General features: G+C 42.8%; 2 protein-coding genes across 4 annotated transcripts in view; one reads left to right on the top strand and one right to left on the bottom strand.

Annotated features, from left to right (window-relative positions):
* Positions 1-2,624, bottom strand: part of LOC145412237 (NADPH-dependent diflavin oxidoreductase 1) — a 38,463-nt gene extending 35,839 nt beyond the window's left edge. For both annotated transcript variants that reach the window (XM_080282177.1, XM_080282176.1), the window contains exon 1: positions 2,458-2,624. In XM_080282177.1, the coding sequence (XP_080138303.1) occupies positions 2,458-2,592 (135 nt within the window). In that variant the 5' untranslated portion in view covers positions 2,593-2,624. The remainder of the gene's footprint in view (positions 1-2,457) is intronic.
* Positions 2,625-5,601: 2,977 nt separating this feature from the next.
* Positions 5,602-19,153, top strand: LOC145412239 (serine/threonine-protein phosphatase PGAM5, mitochondrial-like). 2 transcript variants are annotated; one of them, XM_080282179.1, is made up of 6 exons: positions 5,602-5,668; positions 6,058-6,277; positions 11,131-11,315; positions 16,487-16,704; positions 17,903-18,033; positions 18,931-19,153. In XM_080282179.1, the coding sequence occupies exons 2-6, from the start codon at positions 6,111-6,113 to the stop codon at positions 19,079-19,081; spliced, it is 852 nt and encodes a 283-aa protein (XP_080138305.1). In that variant the 5' UTR covers positions 5,602-5,668; positions 6,058-6,110; the 3' UTR covers positions 19,082-19,153. The 2 variants fall into 2 exon arrangements, with proteins under 2 accessions (XP_080138305.1, XP_080138304.1); XM_080282178.1 differs by having other exon boundaries at positions 17,900-18,033.
* Positions 19,154-22,670: the final 3,517 nt, after the last annotated feature.

The raw sequence follows: 22,670 nt of genomic DNA, 5'->3' as shown, positions 1-22,670 counted from the left end.
AAAGGACTATATCCTAACTGGGGGGCTTCACCCCCTCCATATTATTAACATAACATTAACCCAACCCAACCTAACCTAACCTTACCTGGCCTTAAATGTCGGAGGAGGAGAATGAGGTGGAAGGGTTTGCCTTAATCCTCTAAACCTACAAGCCCTTCACTTCTTTGAATTTGCGTAACCCTTAAAATTCTTACAGTATTACCGATGAAGGTCCTGTCTATAATGTAGGTCACTTCCACACTTCTTACACTTCAGGGAGGAAGACAGAACAGGTGCCTGCAAAGGAAATTCACACTTTCCTGCTTATTCTTAAAAAACTGAGCGATGGCCTCATTATTCAGACACAGCACGCCCACTACAAGTGGAAGCCATTGTGGAACTGACTAAAGTAAGGGATGTTTGAAATTTGAAAATCTCCTAATGCTATCAATGATCTGATTGGCCCACCTCTTGGCTGATTTTAATTTCACTGACCGTGACGTACAAGCATGAACTGTACTGGCATGACGTCACGCCCGGGAGCTGCCATGACAGGCAGAATGGATAATGCGAAAGTTTGAATCTGAGGGGAGATCCATGGTAATATTATACAGGATTTTTACATTAAATATACATTTCCAAAATCAAATGTATAATGGAAAAGATTCAGAATGACGTGGTCTACAATGTGGTTGTGTCAGACTTCCTGGGTCGAGAAATGTAGTTTTCCGAAAACTGACCATAATTTGCGACAAAAAGGCCATAGAAGAAAAGGGCCTTAGAACTGTCTACAATACCAAAAAAAAGGTTCAAAATCTCGTACTTCTGTTAGGGGTTGAAACAAAAATTTTACCGAATTTTTAAAACAGCAACCAAAATAGTGTTGCTGGTACAGTCATCGACAAAGAAACCTGGACACTCAGGGGCTGAGCTGATAGTTTCTTTTTCCTTTTCGATTTTTCCACTAAATCTTCGTCCATATGAGCCGTACCCCCCCATCCCCTTCCTTCCCTCACCTCCTCACCGTCCTAACCATATGACCAGGAAAGGCTGGTTACTCCCAGGGGACATGTGGACACTCCTCACCTCTCTCTCTCTCTCAATCACTCATATATATATATATATATATATATATATATATATATATATATATAATGGTCTTTCCTTTCTTCTCTCCCTCCTCCCTCCCCCATCTACCCTCTCTCTCTCTCTCAATCTAAACACTTCCTTGCATCCTTTCTTCTCCCCCTCCTCCCGTCCCCATCTACCATCTCTCTGGCACCATCTGTCTGTCGTATATATATATATATATATATATATATATATATATATATATATATATATATATACACATATATATATATATATATATATATATATATATATATATACATATATATATATATATATATATATATATATATATATATATATATATATATATATATATATATATGTGTGTGTATGTGTATGTGTCTGTATGTGCAATTCTTATCATAACGAATGGCATGGTGTGAATTGGAAAGTAAAGATGAAGAGAATTGGCGAAAATGGTGGCAGAAGGGAGTAGGCAAGTATGAAGGTGAACGTTAATTGGCCCGCAGGGAAATAATGACAGTTCCACATGCTGACGTCTCAAGAGGATTTCCTGCAGTTGTTCTCTATAAATATGTTCCAGTGTTTTAATTTGTAATGCTTATATCACAGTAAAGGCATACTTTGCACTGACATTATTATTCACTCCTATACATTATTGAGAGAGAGAGAGAGAGAGAGAGAGAGATGGGGGGACAAGTGGTCACTCCTCACTTCTCTCTTGTATGCAGATCCAAAATCAGGAGTTGCCTCACATGGGCCAACCAGCCTACTGCAGTTGTTTTCTTTAAATATATTCCTAAGTTTTATTTTATAATACTTATATCACAATAATAAAAGCATACTTTGCACTGACATTACTATTCCGTCCTACAGAATCTTGAAAAACAGAGAGAGAGAGAGAGAGAGCAGCTGCGTATACGAAGAATGAAGATGAGCTTATATGTGTGTGTGTGCGTGTTAGCAGAGTAGCTGTAGGGAAGAGGGAGGGATGGGTTGTGATCAAAAAATGTTTGGAGAGGCTTGTGTCAAGGATGCACACACACACACACACACACACATGGTTCAAGGTCGGCGGATTAGTGAACTGGCGTGTATCAGGGAAGGGGGGATGGGGAGCGCAGCCTGGCAGGTGCTATGAAGAGAGGGTAAACGGGATGGGGGGTGGGGGGGATGGGGGAAAGGAGTCGTGAACGAAGAGTGACGGACAAGCCGGGGCAAAAGAGAAAATATGACATTTGCCTCGCCTCACCTGCCCAGGTTTCTCTGTCCACGACTGTACTTAAAGCTTGGTATGGAAGTTTATAGTCCAGACACAGCATTGGTCAATAATGTATACCTATATAATTTTGAGTAGGATATGTAAAAATTATACACACATACCTTTTCGAAAGTCCAATCCTTTGGTTTGTTGCCACTGGCCATTTGTTGAGTTTCATTTAAAAGGCGCATGAAGTTGATTTCCAGCCTCGATCTTGACACAGGCGATTCCATTTTGCCTCGAAATTTGCACGTCATGCAGGAAGGATCCGCCCTCCAGGTAAGGATAGACGTCCACTATTCACAAACGCCAACCAACCAAATTCCCAACTGCCAAAGCTCCAACTGACGTGACGCACTGTCGTCAGTCTGTTGCATCCAGTAATCCAGTTCCAGCTGATGGCCAGAGAATTTCGGTTAACAGTAATTTCGGCTCAGCGTTACGCTCATATTACCTAAATAGTTCATCATCTTCATAAACATCTTTACCACTTACATATCCTTTTGGTATGCTAAAAATTAACACCACTTAGATGACTGTATGTGACTGTATTTCCTGGAGAAGGTGTGTAGCACGACCCACCATCTTCTTTTGTTGTATTAGCACTCTGTACCTTTTACAACAATAAATATTTCAATTCAATTCAATTCGTTACATACGACTTTGTAAAAATAAACATTTCAGCCATTCAGTCTTTGCTGAAGGAATGTCTAGTTAAATCCACCACATTTTGTTGCACAAGCCACAACTTATGCACAGATTTGTAACCACTGTGTTATATACAGTATGTAGAAAGTGTGTGGCACGACCATTGAGCTTGGAGGGGCTATCTCCACAGCGATCGTGTGACTTTAGCCGCCACATTGAAACACCCGCACTCGTCGCATCCACCATGGTAATACTATTCTTAACTTGCTGTCACGGTTTCGCTGTTGCTTACATAAGCTGAGCAGTGGGCCTTGGCACTATATTTTAACTGCGCAGTGGACTATGACACTATAGTTTCCGAATTCATCGGCTGATTTCAAAAGGCGCGGGCATCGGGTGTAGTGCATAAATATCATCAGCGCTGCCCTGGGTCCTGACGGCGGACACACAAACTACGCGGTGCTACCCATGAAAAAGCTTCTCCATACTATAGAGCTCAGTGGGCACGATCCACCATTAAGTCTTAAGCAGCATTATCAGCAAATTTTTATTGACAAGACAGAATAAAAAAAAAAAAAAGGCAAAACAGAGAACTATAACTGAAATGCGCGCTCCCGCCGCCAGACCCCTCGCTCCACTACGGAGCCGCAACCCCACCCTCACCCCAGGAGGACACCACAGTGGGCCAGGTGAGCGCGACGCCGGCCCAGAGCGAGACGGGCTCAGGTGCGCCCCGACTTAGTGTTCCTCTTCCCCTCAACCTGCCCAGCCACGGGACGTACCGGGGAGGGAACGGCCACTGTACGTCCCTCAACTGTTTCCCCCTGCAGCACCGCGATGACGGCCACTGTACGCGTTGGGGAAGGAATGGCCACTGTACGACCTACTGCTGCAACCACATTTGGAGCCCACCTCGGTGTGACGGCCACTGTACGCACACAGACAGGCAAAGGTAGGAGGAGTGGAACCGCGATGACGGCCACTGTACGCGTCAGGGAGGGAATGGCCACTGTACGTCCCTAATCCACCTCCTCCTCCTACCGGAGTATCACCGCGGTAACGGCCACAGGACGTACCGGGGAGGGAATGGCCACTGTATGTTCCTCAGCTACTTCCCGTTGGGCAGGCAGACCCGCGGCGATGGCCACTGTACGTGCCGGGGAGGGAGCGGCCACTGTACATCCCTCATCTGCATCTTTCTCCTTCGGAAGCAGCACCGCAGCGACGGCCACTGTACGAGCCGGGGAAGGAACGGCCACTGTATATCCTTCCGCTGCCATCCCAAGGGCCTGTGGAACCGCAATGATGGCCACTGTACGGATCGAGGAAGAGACGGCCACTGTACGCCCTTCGTCTACAGTCTCGAGGGTTCTCCCGGAGGAGAAAGTCCCTTGCGTGGCCCACTCTCCACCCGATGGCTGCGCGGGACGCCCCTCTGTCTCTCCCTCCAGGTGTGGTTCCCCGGAGATGCTGCCGTTCCAGGACTGGTGGCTAGGCCCGGTCGCTGAAGGCAGGATCCACGCCCTCCAGCCTGCCCCTGGACGACACAGGGTCCTGACGGACGCCCCACGGACAAGGTGCCGCAGTCAACCCCTGACGACGTCCCAACCTAGAGGCGACTGCAGTCCCAGGCCTCCCAGGGCCAGTCTTCGGACCACAGGGCGGGACCGCCCTGGCCCCACTCACCGTCGGCCCTCCGCCCAGAATAAGAAGCGGCAGGCCTGATTCCTGACGCTGTTTGGCCCCAGCCCCGAGGGCCCCTCACCAGGTCGAGGCCCTGACAGGAAAGGGCCTCCCTGTATCCCAGACCAGAAACGCGCCAGGGCTGTGACGACCCCAAGAGCCGTCCCGTGCCTACGGCAGGAGGCCTCACCTGTAGGACTCCCTCCGACTCCCGGGCGCCATATCGACTAAGCCTAGACTTTGTCAGCACAGTGAGATCCTAGTGTCGTGTTAGGGACTTAGCAGTAACAGTGCCCGTGTATTCTACAGACAGTGAGACAAGACCACCAGTAAAATGTCTCTAACCTAACGTACTCAGTGTGCTGTGTCAGTGCCTAAGTTCCCAGGACTAGAGCAACATACAAGTGTGTGGCGATATCTAAGTGCAGCAGACCAGTGTACTCCGCAAAGTCTGAGGAGACACATTGTATGAACAGTGTCACCATACCTATTATAATATCATCTTGTACAATAACTCAGGTATAATCACAGTGTCTGTGTGACGTGATGTATTGTTGTTGACTAACCTGTCACTATACCCGTTCCTTATTTAGTGCACCATTGTATGTATATTGTAAGGGAAATTTGATTAAGGCAATATATGTGTTAGGGTGTCTTGCCGAGTTTTTATGCCCTGTTCCTCTGTATGTTCTATTTCCGGTCTAGAGAGAGGACCCCGCTCAGTCGCTGGTGTCTAGGATAAGTCGACCATAACAATAACAAACCGAGGTGCCAATGCCATTTGCGGAATCAAATGGGCGAACTTAAACATTCATCCTTCATCATTCATCAGTATTCTGTTTTAAAGGGATGCAAATGAATTGCCGACTGCCTAAAAGCCATTAGCCGGATGGTTGATTAGGCCGAGCCTGGCGCCCTGGCCGACTGTCAGTGATAGTGGAACCACGGCGTAAGGAGGTCAACAGACTGCAACCAAAGAAGATTCTCCAATAAAGTACACGGGTTAGCATTTGATATTCCTACAGTGATATTATTGCCTGTTTTCTGTTCTCATTAGCATATGCCTATAAGCCTCCTAGATTGGGTCACAGACCCCCAACACCAAAGAGCTGCCACGATGCGTGTCTAGTGGCATATTGTATTATGCTCTTGCAGTGATAAATGGAAGTGTTTGGTAGTCATGCAACTGAAAATTATTGTTTCACCAAAATTTTGGAACTTAGTAATATTGCTCCTGTGGATTAGATTAGGTTAGTTTAGGTGGGGTTAGATAAGGATTGCCGGTGATTAGTTAAGGTTCCAGTGACCAGTCCCATGTAGTCTGCAGGTAAATAAACTGTCTTCACTTCAGTGATGTATTTTGCAAATTGTAGCTCCTAACTTATTTGCAGGAAAAGCTTGAGCCGATAGTCACCAGTCAGCCGCAGCCTTTGAGGTCAGAATAATGTCTTGGCTAAGGAGGTTATCCCGAGTAAGTGTGTGTGGTGTGGGGGCGGTGGGTGGTGCTTTCCTGGGCTATACATTCTCCACAAATGGCCACACCCGCACTGCTTATAGTTCCTGGACCACAGGATACACTCCATCGACCAAGTGGGACTGGAATTGGGATAGGTTTGTAGGTCTGACTGGTATGCCCTCTGGGGATGGGGGGAAAAGAATACTTCCCCAGTATCCCTGCTTGTCGTAAGAGGCGACTAAAAGGGGTCTTTGTCTCCAGTCTTTCCTTAATGAGCTCTTCCCTCATACCTATCCTTGATATTTCCATGTTTCTTTCAGCCTTTGTTTTCCCCCTGCTCTGCAGTGCCATATAGCTATAGTCGCGGTGTGCGACAGAGGTTGTTATTATCGTGCCCTGGCAACATATCATTCAAAGGTGCATCTGATTTCGTGTATGAGACGCATGTGATTTGTGTATAATATATAATATGTTCGTGTATAATAATATTCTTGCATAATAAATTTGGGCATAATACGATTTTTGTGTAATATAATACGAAATTGGACGCATTTTTGAATGGTAGGTTGCCAGGGTACAATACTGACAACCTCAGAGTCGTGCAGCGTGACTATAGTCATATTATGGTTTGATGCTATACTCTGTCCAAGTTGGTTTGAAGGTAATGCTACACCTCCGGGATTTGAGGTCAAAATCGCTCCACCTACAGTCCAGTATGATTGGCTGGTGGGGTGACAGGCACACACATTTCGGACTGAATCAGATCGTGTCTTGCCCTGACTCAGTGCTCTCACCCTCTTATTTATATTCTTTATACTCTGTACAATATCCACAATAAACAATATAATAAATTTCTCTCTCTCTCTCTCTCTCTCTCTCTCTCTCTCTCAAGGGAAAAAAAGAAATACAACAGGGGTATTGATAAATGATTTGATGTAGAGATAAGTTTCATAATACATAAGGAAGAGGGAAGTTAAAATGAAAGGCAGCCAAGAGTGTGTGTGGCCTGAGAAGGGAGGCTAATTCTCAAGGAACAATATACAGTATTCTGGTTGTGTGTGTGTGTGTGTGTGTGTGTGTGTGTATGTATGTATGCAAGAGCCCCTCTCTCTCTATCATACTCCAGGACTCGTACACTTTGTTCCATGTCAGTAAAGACATTACCGGTATGTGCAATCCCTCCATTTCCACTGTTCTTTCACCCTATTTTTATTTTCTCTCAGCTTTTCACCCCTTTCTTTGTCTCTTAAATGTAGCATACCAGCGTACAGTGCCTCATTCCTTTCGTCCCGTCCCCTTCCAACACTCCTTTCTCTCTCTCTCTATATATATATAGAAGATAGATAGATATATATAGAAGATAGATAGATAGATATACAGAAGATAGATAGATATATATATATAGAAGATAGATAGATAGATAGATATGTATGTATGTATGTTTTTGCTTACATTTTGTTGTGTTGAGAGAGAGAGAGAACAACGGAGGGAAGCAAGGGGTTTAGGAGTGGCAAGTATGGACAGGTGGATCTTGCGACCTGTGATTCCCTTCAGCCCTCCATGAAAATCCCCAGGGATGTGAGCGCAGTCTGAGCCTCTTGGGTGCCTTTCATTTTAATTTCCCTCTTCCTTATGTATTATGAAACATACCTACATCAAATCCTTTATCAATACCCCTCTAATGTTTCCTTTTTTCGCTCGAGAGAGAGAGAGAGAGAGAAATTTATTATTTTGTTTATCGTGGATATTGTACAGAGTACAATTAAGAGGGTGAGCATTGAGTCAGGGCAAGACACAATCTGATTCAGTCTGAAGTGTGTGTGTGTGTGTGTGTGTGCCCGTTACCCCACCAGCCAATCATCGTGGACTGTAGGTGGAGCGATTTTAATGTCAAATCCCAGAGGTGGAGCATTTACCTTCAAACCAGCTTGGACAGAGTATAATTCTACATTATTCCTTCCTTCTGACTGATTCGGTAATTCTCTTTTACATTGCAGTTACCCCCTTACTTGTGAACTAAAGTGGGACTGAGAATTGGTTTGTAACTCAAGTTTGAGTCAAAATTCACTAATAGCTGAGAAGAAATGTACCTGTACAAGTCATTGGTGATCATTAGGAACACAGGTTGAAACTGAAATTCCATTGATTACTTTAAGTACAGTAAATGTTGCCATTAGTACCACTGTCATTGTCTTTGTAAATGCCATTGAAAGAAGAATGTTAGGAAGTTGGGTTGCTAGTTAGGTAGTACTGGAGAATTCCCGACGATTCTCGCACTTTTCTGTTAGGAGTTGGTGTTGCCAGATAGCCTGCTGCTGTGAGTGTAGGTACTTTGCAAAGTTGTGCATTCATTCTTATTCTCATTTTCTCTATAATGTTTTATTTAGGTGATCGTTAAGTTATGTTATTTAATTTCAGTTTGTATGTTAAAGAATTTAGAGTGCTACATAATGTAAGGAAACTCAGGAATATTTTGGATGTCTTCGATCTTGTAAATGTTGTCGCTAGGAGCAGGTATCAGCACGTCCTATAATGTTGGAGAAGCAAGGTAGGTTTTTAAAGGATGGGGGAGAGAATAGTTTAGTTTGACTTGCGGACTTGTAAACTTAGTGTAGCTCTGGATTTGTGAAGCATGTAGTGTAATTACTGTACTTGGTAAAATAAAGACAACGAATGAGAGAAGCTCGTGATATTAAACCTGAGTTGATCTTGTGTAAGGATCTGCTGTTGTACACCAAAAGGCTGACCCTAAGAAGAATGATTTACTGGGTGATGTCCTTCCTATACTGAACTACTGCTGTTGAAGCCTGTGGCAGTGTAGGACATGGATGTAACAATAACATAATAACTGCTTCTACGTGAAAAGTTCATGAGTAGGGGAGTAACTGCATAAGGAGATTCCCCCCTCCCCCCTCCTTTTTTTTTTTTTTTTTTTTTTTTTTCTCCTCCATCAAATCCACAGCAGATTATACAAAGGCTGCCAGTGAAGGTTTATTGCTACCTGTAAAGTCAGTCTGCCAGTTTCCTCAAGTTCACAGGATAGTACAGTACCAGTATAGTTCTGAGTGTCTTTGAGTAAAGTAATACAGCCAATTATTTTTCAGTAAGATTGAAGCATTAGATGTTTACCATAATTTCAGTGGTGTAAAACCTTTAAAAGTCGGAATGCTTTTAGTCGGGATTATGCTTAAAGCAGCATGGCATATGATATTCATAGATGAAAATAATGTAAATTTTTTGAAAAAATCATAATAAAAATTCTGGAAAAAAAACTCTCTTAAGTCATAAAATGTTGTCTAATGGAAACCCAATCTTGGCATGATGCAGTAGGTTCATCATTTTATAGCCTATGAGGGCCAATGATCATTAGTCAAGCATCTGCTACCACCCACATTGGTACACCCATACCCTATTATGCGGCGCATCGATAACTGGCACTTCGCAAGATGGAACACCAGAAATAGGGGAACCTTCCCACAATTCGAACAGTTTGAATGTCCATTGCCTCACTAGTCTGACACCCTGCCTCTCCCAGGTTTGAAATGAAGCTCTCTGGATCCTCCCTCCATCCCCTCTCCTCTCTCCCCCCCCTGTCCCTCCTCTCTTCTTCCCCCCCATCCCTGCTCTCCTTTGTCTCCCCATCCCTCCTCTCCTCTTCCCCTCCCATCCTTCCTCCATTCTTCATATCACTCAGCACTGCCAGGCTTGTCTCCCTCCCTGTTCCTTTACCCTCTCCCACTCCTGGTTGTCTCCCTCTTTATCCCCCCACCCCCCCTTATCTCCTGTGTGTGTGTGTGTGTGTGTGTGTGTGTGTGTGTGTATGTGTGTGTGAGAGTGGTGAGTGAGTGAGTGAGTGAGTGAGTGAGAGAGACTAGTGAATGAGTGAGACTAGGGGGGGGTAGTAGGGCTATTTGGCATTCTTGTCTCCTTCCCTGTCCTCTCACGCTGCTCCAACCCCACTTGTCTCCCACCCCCACCCCTGCCTGTCTCCCTCTCCATCCCTCCGTCCTCCTTCACCTCACTTGGTGCACTGCCAGCTACCTGCCTGGCTGTTTAGTTGCCCGGAAGCATCTCAACACCATACGTCTCACCACCCTACCCTCCTGCATGTGATGTTTGATGTGCAATTTCTTAGCAATAGTATTACGAGGATAATAACATTAACTATGGTGTTTCTGTGTCAGTCTCTATTGATTCAGTAAGGTACTGTATATGAGAGTTTGGGTTTGGATGTGGAATGCATCTCTGGCATTTCTTCAGTATCCTATGGGGAAAATTGCTTTGATATCCGACATACTCGCTGACTGAACACTCCCACTGGTACACGACACTGCCGGATATTGGGGTATGGGTGTACTGTACTTGCGCCTGCTCCTACAGTGAGTCTAGTGACTCTTTGTTCCGCACTTTTATTCGTTACCTGCATGGCTTCCACGGCTCCCAGATGTTGCACAGAAGCAATCATGTGTACTCCTAACACCTCTACATCCTACCAAAAGGGTCTCCTTGTGCTTGGATTACACCTTCTGCAAACATAGTAAATGATTTTTTTCTGGTTAGTCTGGAGGCCTCACACCTTACGTAAGTCAGAAATTCAGTGAAGTCACAGTGGCCTCAGTCCGTATTATTCCGACTTAAAGAGGTTTTACTGTAATTGGTTGTATCACATTAGTCAATACTGTACAGTACTGATGTAAGGTCAATCAAAAGTACAGTGAACAGAATTACACATGGTTTTTCACCATGTAATGCAGCATATTCCTTAAGGAAAACGTATTTGTAAGATTTTCAGGAAAAATTTTAGTTATTAAAAAAATACAGATACTGTATTGCTACTGCTGTTCTTATAATATGAGAATCATTGGATGTGAACCCAATGGACAGAAGAAAACTGGGCAATTAATAGAGTGCTCCCAGAGATATTTTGTTGAGGTTAAGAAGGAGGATGTCAGTGTTGTGACAGTGAGGTGCATGAGAATACTGTACATGCAACTTATATATTTTCCAGACGAGATGTTCATTCGTTAGTAAAGCCATTAAAATTCAAGGAAGATGTGAATAACAATATAGAATCAAATGAAGAACGACTTGACAAAATGCGTCCTTCAGCATCCCGACACTTGATATTCATACGCCACGGTCAGTACAACCTGGAGGGAGCCACGGATGCTGACAGATCACTCACTAAACTGGGTAAGAGTTGGCAGTCAGTCAGCATTTGTCTACACAGAATAGACTTACCAGTAGATTTACCAGTTAAATCCATGATACTCACTGAAGATTTACATAGATGCCTCTATTCCTGTAATAAGTCTTACAGTCATAAGGTATTCTGTATCTGTGTGTGTGTGTGTGTGTGTGTGTGTGTGTGTGTGTGTGTGTGTGTGTGTGTGTGCATCTCACCAGCATACTTTTGTGGCTGTAGAGTACTATGCTATATGTGGCTATAATAGCATTAGAATTTTTCACTGCAGTTAAGTCACTGGTTATGTCATGTTTGAAAATCAGTTAATACTGAATATGAAATTAAGAGGAGAGCTATCAGTTGATGCCATACAGTACTGCAGTATACTTTAGTACTGTACATACATTTTATTGGTAATAGTGTACAGTATTGTATATTCAACACAATATGCTGTCATATTTTTTCTGTGAAAGAATTCGTGATAACTCACATGATACTTGGAGCCAAGTAGAGACCCTGTCATACTCATGATCATCATCATCATCCAGACCTCCTTTCCCACCCTAGGGCAGGGTGAGGAGTAGCAGCATCCAGACAGCCCAGATTTGCCCAGTCCAATGGGACACATGTCCATGCACTCTTAATTCAAGCCCCCGGAATGCTGACTCTATCTGATACTTCAAGAAACTTTCACCACATTCTGTAGCTTCGCATAAACGTATCCGATAGAGTCAGTCCGAACACTGTCACGTTAAAAAGGAGTGCCAAATCCCTGATCATGCACTTCTCACAACATTCATCCAGCCAGCTCAATCTCCTTTCAGTCCCCAAGCCTCACCAACTTCCATACCTCTCTTCCTCATAGTCATCCATCATATCCCTCCATCTTCACCTTGGCCTGCCTTGCCTCCTCCCTCCTTCAAATGCATTCAGATATACCTTTTTCACCATTCTGTTGTTATCCATTCTCTCCACATGACCATACCATCTCAGTACACTCTCTTCGATTCTGGTGTCCACAGACTTCCTCACTCCGCATCTTTCACAAATCACAGTATTTCGAATCCTATCCACTCTCTGTACTCCACATACATTCCTCAGCAGTCCCACCTCCACTGCTCTCACTCTTGACTTTTCATTTTCATGCCACACCATAGTCTCACATCCATATGTTAAAGTTGGCACTAAAACTCGTTCACGTAAGCCTCGTACAGCTGCAACACTCAAGCCTCTGTTTCTTATCAAGGCCTTCAGATCACCGACTACTTTCCTTGTATCACTATACTTTCCACTCTTTCGCATATTTTCCTTTCTATCATTGTACCCAGTCTCTCTCCATTCACTGTAACTTCACACTGGGAGTCACATTCTCTCTCGATTACCATCACTTTACTCTTTTCTACATTTACTCTCAAGGCACGACCCTCACAGACATCAGCAAAACTCTGCACTAGTTTACCAAGTTCTTGTTCGGTATTTGCAAGTAGCACTGCATCATCAGTATACAACAAATTTGAGATATTCCATCCATCACCGTTTATTACCAACTTTTACTTCTCTCATCACCCCATCCATATACCTTATACAGTATATTGAACAACCATGGGAACATCACACAACCTTGTCACACACCCACACTGATCATGAACCATTCACTTAGATGCCCATTTACCCTTACACATGCCTCACTACCATCATCAAACTCTTGACTGCACTTAGAGCAACTTACCATCTACACCGTACATGCACAAAACCTTCCACAATCCTTCTCTGTCTGCTTTGTCGTATGCTTTAAATGCTATTAACACCTTATAGTCCTTCTCACAAACCTTGTGCACTATCTGTCTCACAGCAGATATATGATCCACACATTCTCTGCCACTCCTAAAGCCACCCTGTTCATCACTCACTAAGACTTCAAATATCTCTCTTACTTTATAATAATTCTTCCATATACCTTCCCTACAGCACTGAATAAACTTATGCCATGATAATTCTTGCACTCACTTGGCTTACCTTTATTTTTGTACAGGGATACAATCACAACCTTTTTCCACTCTTCTGGCACAGTTTCATTCATCCAAACCTTCTTACATATCTCCAACAAGCACTTCATTCTGCTCTCTCCACTATACTTAATCATCTCTGCATACACCTCATCAACCCCAGTTGCCTTCCCATCTTCCAGCCACTTCACAGTGTACTTCACTTGTGTGTCATATTTCCTGGCACCGCATTACTTCTTTGTACACCCGCAAAACCAATCAAGTTTACAGCGGCTGTGCTGTTTCTGTTCCCATTTGTCAGGTTTTCAAAATATTTTTTCCATCTGGTCCTTATTTCATCCCCATGTGTTAATAATCCACCACTTTCATCCTTCACATTTTCACATTTCTTTCCACTGTCACTTCTACATTTCCACACCTCTTTCCAGAATAACTTCCTATTTTCAGAGTAATTTTCATTCATTTTTCTTCCAGGATCATCATTTACCACCTCCTTTTTCCTCTTCACTAGTCTCTTTACGTGCTTCTTGCTCTCAATATATTGAGTTCTTATTTCAGTTGAACCCTGCAACCACTCAAGCCACTTCTTCCTCTTTTCCTCCACTACTCTCTTAACCTCTTCATCCCACCATGGCATACCTTTCTTTTTGTTACTGCAATTTGTTTTCCCATGAAGAACAAGAGAGAGAGAGAGAGGGGGGGGGGAGGCAAAGTCTTCTCATGTTGATTGTTCCTGCTGCAGATACAAGTTTTGATTACAAAAGGGAAATTACCTTAAAAAATATATTCGTTTTAGCGGACAAGACAACAAAGAGAGAGTAGAGAATCTTCTTACATCTTTAATCCTAAAAAAAAAAAAAATCGGTAATAGTAATAATAATAGTACCGTAATACTGTAATATTAGTTTTAGAATGGTAATAATACTGTAATAATAATAATAATAATAATCTATCTGTCTATCTATCTATAGCCCAACGCCCTAATCCCTCAAAGGGTGGCCGCAGACAAAACGCCTCAAAGTCGCTCTGTCACCCACCATTTGACTACCCTCCCCCCAACTCACCCCCCCCTCCCTCATATACCTCTCAACTCCATCCCTCCACCTCATCCATGGTCTACCTCTCCCTCTCCCTCCCTCCACCTCACCTACATACACCCTCTTAGTCAGTCTTTCATTCTCCATTCTCTTCACATGTCCAAACCACCTCAGTGTATTTCTCCTAATCTTCTCAACCACATCCACATCCACCCCACAGCGTTCCTTCACTTCTTCATTCGTCAACCTGTCCCTCCACGTCACTCCACATGCTCCTCTCAAGTAACTCATTTCCACTGCTCTCACTCTTGACTTGTTCCCCTCTTGCAAGGTCCATGCCTCGCTTCTATACGTCAGGGTAGGGATCACAATACTATCATGCAGTGACTTCTTAACTTCCATACTCACATCCCTATTTCTCATCACTGCTTTCAGTGTACCAACAACCTTCCTTCCCTGCTGTACCCTTTCACGCACTTCATCCCCCAAAGTTCCATCCTTACTCATCACACTACCCAAGTACTTGAATGCACTCACATTCTCCATATCCTCACCATCCAACCTCACTGCACACTCTGTGACTTCATTCCTCTCAAACACCATAACTTTACTTTTGTTTACATTAACTTTCAGATTCCTCCTCCTACACACTGTCCCAAATTCATTCACCAAACCTTGCAACTCCCATTCATCTTCACTCAACAGCACTGTATCATCAGCAAACAGCAACACCGGAAGCTTCCAAATCTCACCCTCATTCATTAGAGCCACCCCCACATCCACTGCCCTACCCTGCACATCCTTTACAACCCCATCCACGTATATATTAAACAGCCATGGAGACATAACACAACCCTGTTTCAGTCCCACATTGAGATCAAAGAACTCACTCAGCTCACCATCCACTCGCACCATAATAATAATAATAATAATAATAATTCATCCCTCATCTAAACCTGTGTTGCCCCATGAGGAGCATAGGAGCTCAGGACTAGGCAAGTTGGTCCTGACATTTAAGATGACGGTGGGCCTCACTCATCTGTGAGTGGCATTACATGAGCAACAAACCCCAACCATCTTGGATATGAACCAACACAGGCTCAATCCAGTTGGAGTGCCTTAATGACCCAGTAAACCACCAGGTGCCATAGTTTGGTTGTATGGTTACCATCTAGCATAGTAAATGGTTTCCTGGTGTACAGGAAACCATTTGGCTTGTAACTCGGTGTAGAGTCACCCGCAGACAGAAGGAAGAGGAAAGAATGAAGGAAAGAACAACATAATAGGAAGGAAGAGAGGAAATGGCAGCTACCTGAGAGCAGCACTGCATTGAGTGAGTGGATGGTGAGTGTCCCCTAATAATAGTAATAAAATCATCATCATCATCATCATCCAATCATGTTGCCCCATGAGGAGCATAGAAGCCCAGGCTATGCAAGTTGATCCTGATATTTAAGATCAGAGTGACCAGCCCCACTTATCTCTGAGTGGCATTACGTGAGCAATAAACATCAACTACCCCTTGGACATAAAGCTGCACAGGCCCAGTCCGATTGGAGCGCCTTCATTACCCACTAAACCACCAGGGGACGCCATAATTTGGTTTCATGGTTACCACCCAGCATAGTAAATGGTTTCCTGGTGTACAGGAAACCATTTGGCTTGTCAGTATAGAGTCACACATAGACAGAAAGAAGAAAGAATGAAGGAAAGAAAGACAGAAGAGGAAGGAAGGAAGAGAGGAAAGGGCAGTCACCTGAGTGCATTGCCACATCAAGTGAGTCGATGGTGAGTGTCCCCATCTGATGCCAATAAGAATAATAATAATAACAACAACAATTGGCGCCTGGTGATTTAGAGGGCAATTAAGGCGCTCCAATTGGATTGAGCCGGTGCAGGTTTGTATCCAAGGGTGGTTGGGATTTATTGCTCACATAATGCCATTCAGGGGTGAGTGGCATTATTTGAGCAATAAAATGTCAGGACCAACTTGCCTAGCCCTGGGCTTCTATACTTCTGGTGGGACATCACTGGATTAGCGTAGATAACAAATAATAATTTACAAGAGGGAATCGTTTATAAGTATGTTTGAGAATCCCACCCTTGGTTAGTTCATACATCAGTTTTCTCCCTCAGGTCAAGAGCAGGCAGCTTTAACAGGAGAGCGGTTACGGGAGCTGGCTTACCCTTACTCCCGAGTTGTGTACTCTACTATGACACGAGCCACTGAGACGGCAAAAATCATCCTGGGTAAACTGGAAAATGTTGAGGTTGTGGAGCACTGTGACCTGCTGAGGGAAGGGGCACCCATCCCTCCAGAGCCACCCATAGGCAGTTGGAAGCCAGAGATGCATGTGAGTTGTCTGTTTCACAGCCACTTTGACATTTTCAGTTGGTATGGAAGTTGGTAAGATGAAGAAATTGACAGGTCTTTAGGCTGCCCAGCATGGGCCATCCTACTTATTACAGTTATCCTCTTTTTCTTATATTTTTATGTTGTAGTCTGACAAAGGTTTCCAACTGCCTTCAGCTCAATTGATGACCAGGTTTAGTCAGTTCGATTAGTATCCAATGAGGCTTATTCCTACCTAATAATAAGATTCATTGTTATTTACTGTATATTGTTTTAGTACTGACATGGTTTGCATCAGTATCATAAGAGGATATTAAGGTGTAATGTGAAGAATAATTAACTAAAGAGGATATGAAGTCTCGAAAGCCACTCAAAAAACAGTTCTCTAACCCATCATTTAATTTACTGTATATTGTTTTAGTATTGACATGGTTTACATCAGTATCACATAAGAGGATGTTGAGGTGTAATATGCAGAATAAATAACTAAGCAAGAGATGTTATGAAGTCTCCAAAGCCACTCAGAATACAGTTCTCTGACCCATCATTTAATTTCACATTTTGAGTTGATATGGAAGTTGATGAGGCTGTGAAGTTGGCATGGGGACTAAATTGGTTAAATGAAATACATATTGAGGAACACATGAGAAGGGATTGGTGTCCCCCCTCCCCTCAGTTTTTACTTATTAGTTGGCTGATTGCCTCTTTTCTGGCAGGTATGTGTGAGGATTATCCATAAAGAAATATGCCAAACATTATTTAGAGATGCTTAGGCCTGTAAGGCAGAGTAAGGATTCTGAGAAATTGAATAATTTATGAATTGATTTTTTGGCCCATATCACTATACATGCTTTTGATAGTTCTCCCGCCTTTGTGGTTTCTCTTTCTTAATATCTGGATTCTTCCTAATCTCATCCTTAGGTGGAAAAAAGAAAAAAAAATGATGATGATCATAATTCAACTCATCTAAGCTTTCAGGCACAGATTCTACAAACAGCTCATTGCATTCTCACTAATATGGTTTATCATTTAAGTATGCATCATTCACTCACATCTTAAATGGCAGGACCAACTTGCGTAGTCCCGGGCTCTTACGCTCCTCATGGGGCAACATAAGATTGGATGATGGATGGATGGATGGATGGAGTATGTATCATACTCATAATTCAGTCTCTCATAATTGTTCTTTCCGCCAGAAGTTTTATGCTGATGGTGCTCGCATTGAGGCAGCCTTTAGGAAATATGTTCACCGGGCCCCGGCATCTCAGGAGAAAGACAGCTACGAGGTGTTTGTGTGTCACGCCAATGTTATCCGTTATTTTGTTTGCAGGTGAGCATGAAGGAAAGGGCATTCAGCTGTTGTCAGGATTAGACTGAAACTGACATTGAGAGCATCTAATCATTGCAGCATAACAGCAGTAATTAAGATCTGTACTGGCATGGGAGGCTTCACAGCACCTCTTCCTTGATCTGTTTTGCATATTACACCTTAACGTTCTGTCAGTATCATTTTCATAATTTTGATATTGACTAAACTCTTAGAGGGTACTAAGGTGTCATGTGCAGAATAAAACACTGTTCTCCTATTTCACCTACCGTACTTTGAAAAAAAGTGTTACAAAATCTCCAAAACCACCTAGAATTTGCCCCTGTGTGGAAAGTTATAAATCACAGTCTGGGGCTTGACTAGTGAGTGAATGGGGGTTTGACCTATTCAGTTGGGCAGATTTTTGGTAGTTTCTCTATCAATTTTTTATTTTTATTTATTTTTTTTCTGACTCTGGGCATACTCCATCCCATCCCAGGGTGGTAAGAGATCTGGATGATGATGATGATGATAATACAGACAGATGGATCTCTGCTTTTTTTATGTTTTGTACCTGAAAAAACTCTGCATTAGTAAAAACTGCCAAAGCCAAACACAATCTTTTGGAGGCAAACTGAGTTGAGACTGGAGCAGGAAAAACCTTATTTTACTGGTACATGACTCATTGTTTACAAGACATACAAAGAGCTATTACAAGCATCCTAGCATATTACAACACATTACATTTTGGTCCATTTTCCTATTTCTTTATTATAACCCACCTCATTTACCAAGTGGGAAATACCAGTAGGATGATGATGATAGGAATTCTAGTACAGTACTGTACAGTATATACTGTGTGCCTATATTATGTGTTGTTGCTCTGATATTTGCAATTACCGATGTGTTGTTTTGCATCAGGGCGCTGCAGGTGCCACCTGAAGCCTGGCTACGACTGAGCCTCCACAATGGCAGTATGACACACCTGGTAGTGCGACCTGATGGCAGAGTGGGTCTTTGGCAGCTGGGCGAGTGTGGCTACATGCCCCCAGACACACTCTCACGCACTTGAGCTTGGCACCCTGTAGTTATTGGGCTGTACAGGCAGCCCATGTTATAAGTAAAGGATGAATTCTTAAATTGGTATAAGTAAGGGATGAATTCTAAAATTGGTGGTATAAGTAAAGGATGATTCTAAAATGTCACAACTGTTTACATAAAATTTTATGTCTGTCTATAGTCAGTTGTGGGTTGGCCACAAATAAACAACCCTCATGTCACCCTATCCTCCACTATCAGGCTGCCATCTTTTCAGTTCACACCCCCTTCTCTCATATATCTTTCCACCCCACTCTCCATACAGTTCCTACAGTAAAATGTGGGAAATTAGTATATCAGTTACATAGGCAACGATGGAACTTTAACATTTTTTTTTTTTTTTTTAATGTACTGAGGACTTAATAGCTGAACATATAAAAAAGGCTACTTACAGTACGGACTGCCTGTACTTACATGAGCCTATGTGGTTTACTGTATTTCAGAACTCTATCAGTTTGTTGCAGAATAGCCTTGTACAGTACATTATAGTTACAGGGCTGTGGACCATATTCTGAGTGGCTTTGAAGATTTCATAATGTCTCTTCCTAAGCGGTGTATTCTGCACCTTGGTATCCTCTTACATATTGGTGCAGACCATGCTGATATTAAAATTATATAATTAACATACAGGAGAATGTTAAGAATTAATAGGCAAGATAAATCACTAAGGATGAGGTGCTATGAAGCCTCCTATGCCACTTGGAATGACCCTATTAAGTTTGTTAGCACCTCTTGCATCACTTTATTTTGCATCATGTACAGTAAGTTCTAATTACTGTGTGTCACTTTTTAAAATTATTTTTTTATATTAAGCCCACAGAGAATTACAGAAACACACTGACTGTTAAGTTCTGTTGCTGGCTATAAAAATTGGATTTGCCAGTTCAAGTTGTAGGGGAGGTGTATTTCGGAACACATCCCTGAATTGTACAGGGACTGTACTGTTTGTACCATGGTATGCTCTGATACGTCTTTTATACCAGTGTTTATTTAACATTGACATGATTTACAAGGTTATTAACAGGTCATAAGCAAAAATAGATTGATAGGAAAGGGATGGTAGGGAGCTCTGAGTTGCCATGCACTTTGCCCATTGGCTCAGCTTCTGTAGAAAGGTTGTATAGATTTTATTCATTCATTCATTCATTGCCAGACGCCATGTATCCCAAACGGGGCGGCCAAGGGCTTAGAGTTAATTGTTTTACCGGGAGGGGCACTAATCCTCCACCAACCCCACTTGACACGTAGGGATGCCAACAGCATCTGGTGTTCCCAGGCGGTCACCCATCCAAGTACTAACCAGACCCAACATTGATTTTATTGCTTAAATATTTAAATAAGACTTGTATTTTAAGCTAAAGTATATAACTGTACCTTCACAGATTCTCACTTCTGATGGCAAGTATTGAGACAAATTAGGATGGTCATAAGACACAACCATCATCTAGGTGGCATAGAGTACAGTACTCTGCTTCATGTTTTTCTTAGTGATTAAATAAGCTTATGTTATCTTAATATTCTCTTTTATGTTAAGTACTTCTAGTATCAACATACTGTAGTTTGCCATGTTAAAGTAAAAGAGGATAAAAAGGTGTAATATGCAAAATTAATCACTGGGAATAGGTGCTACAGAGTATCCTGTGCCAACTAGAGTATAGCATCATTGTAAGGTGGCTGAACATTTTCTAGTCATGTAAAGTCACCTGGGGCATAGCCTGGCCACTTACCTTCAGTGTTCTGGGGCTGTATTAATAAGACCCCAGTGCTCATTTTTTTTTTTTTTTTTTTTTTTTTTTTTTTTTTAATGCAAGGAAGGAGTCAAAGGCCAGGAGCCCACAAACCATTCCTTCCAAGAAGAGAACAAAGACAACCCAACAGAGAGCCAAATTCAAGATCCGTTCATTTCAAGAAGATTGGACACACTGCATTTGAAAGACTGGAGGTCATAGGAAGTAGGAAATACAGACAGAGGGAGACAGTTCCAGAGTTGAACTGTTGCATAAATGAAGGACTGGGAGTAATGGTAAACTCTTACATTAGAGAGTTGGACAGAAAAGGGATGACAGATTGTTGCTAGACGGGTGCTATGCACCCATTTGAGGTGGAGGGATGCAAGCAGACAGTACGAGCAGTGACCATTGAAGTAGCGATAGAAAAGAGATAAAGATGCAACAGTGAGGCGAAGAGACAGAAGTTAAAGGGAGCCAGTAAGAGGAGGAGAGTTAATGAGACAAAAAGCCTTTGACTCCACCTTGTTGAGAAGAGCTGTATGTGGGGAGCATCCCCACACGAGAGTTGTAATCTGCATGGGCCAATAAAACCTGTGTATAAAGTCAACAACTGTGCTGGGGTAAAGAAGGTACAGAGTCTGCTTAGCACACCTAATCTCTTAGAAGCAAATTCTACAAGATATGTAATATGATCTTTCCATGATAAATCCTGAGAGAATGAAACCCCTACAGTCGTTCTATTTTATGAAGGCAGTTTGGGTGGGGTGATCTGGGACCTCACACTGTTAGCTCTGTTGCCACATTGCCGCCGATACATGTGTAATTATTTGTGCTCACCTCTCTCTATCTCTCTCACTTTCCTATTTTAAGCTAGTAACTACTTATAAATGAATTTTAAACACTCTGTATGGATGTAATTCAGTTAAAAAGCTATAGTATAGTAGGAACCTCATAAGACTTGTCAGAGTTGCTTTTGCGATGTTGTCAGGTGGTGACACGAGGGATAGCCCTGCGTGAGCGGGTCATACTCGGTCAGTCTCCCGCCATGGAAGCTATTAAAAAAAAAAAAAAAAACGCATCTATAGACTTTTACCTCAGGGGTGGTGTGTTAAAAAAGTCGAAAACAAGAGAAAAAATAAAGAAAATACAATTAGTAGTAGTTAATATAAATATGAGAGAGAGAGAGAGAGAGATAGCACGTGTGGCGACAATGTGGCAACAGAGCTAACAGAGTGAGGTCCCACAGCGCCCCACCCAATCTGCCTTCATAAAATAGAACGACTATAGTATGTTTAAGGATGATGTCGGATTGAGCTCGATATTATTAAACACTAGTAGATACTCCTGAGGGAGATTTTGTTGGGTTGATAGGTGTAAGAACTGAGTCTTTAATGCATTAAAAACAATAACATTACTTTTACCCAAGTCAGAGATATGAGCCAAGTCAGACATTACATGTGCCATAGCCTCATCCCTTGTTTGCTGAAGCAGCTGCTGAGATGGACGGTACGGGAACTGACTGGAAAAGTGAAGGGTGGAATCATCAGCATATGAGTGAATAGGGTTAGATGTACAGCTTAGGTCATTGATGAATAAAAGGAAGAGAGTTGGCGATAGGACAGAGCCCTGAGGAACACCACTGTTGATAGATCTAGAAGAAGAACAGTGGCCGTCTGTAACAGCGGCTACAGAACAACCAGAAAGGAAGCTATAGATGAAGGCACAGATAGATAGATAGAAACTGTAAGAGGGCAGTTTGGAAATTAAAGATTTATGTCAAACCCGATCAAAGGCCTTTGAGATGTCAAGTGCAGTGACAAAGCTTTGGCCAGA

The sequence above is a fragment of the Coenobita brevimanus genome, chromosome 92 (assembly GCF_032717465.1).
Source record: "Coenobita brevimanus isolate Jiangsu-jjx chromosome 92, ASM3271746v2, whole genome shotgun sequence".
Classification (NCBI taxonomy): domain Eukaryota; kingdom Metazoa; phylum Arthropoda; class Malacostraca; order Decapoda; family Coenobitidae; genus Coenobita; species Coenobita brevimanus.
Note: the sequence above shows the minus strand (reverse complement) of the source record. Positions and strands in the feature narration are given on the sequence as shown.

Excerpts from the sequence above, each read along its gene's own strand:
- LOC145412239 (XM_080282178.1), top strand. The coding sequence starts at position 6,111 with ATGTCTTGGCTAAGGAGGTTATCCCGAGTAAGTGTGTGTGGTGTGGGG. Across the intron at positions 6,278-11,130 it reads TGGGACTGGAATTGGGATAG|ACGAGATGTTCATTCGTTAG; the intron begins GTTTGTAGGTCT and ends TATATTTTCCAG. Across the intron at positions 16,705-17,899 it reads GTTGGAAGCCAGAGATGCAT|AAGTTTTATGCTGATGGTGC; the intron begins GTGAGTTGTCTG and ends TCTTTCCGCCAG.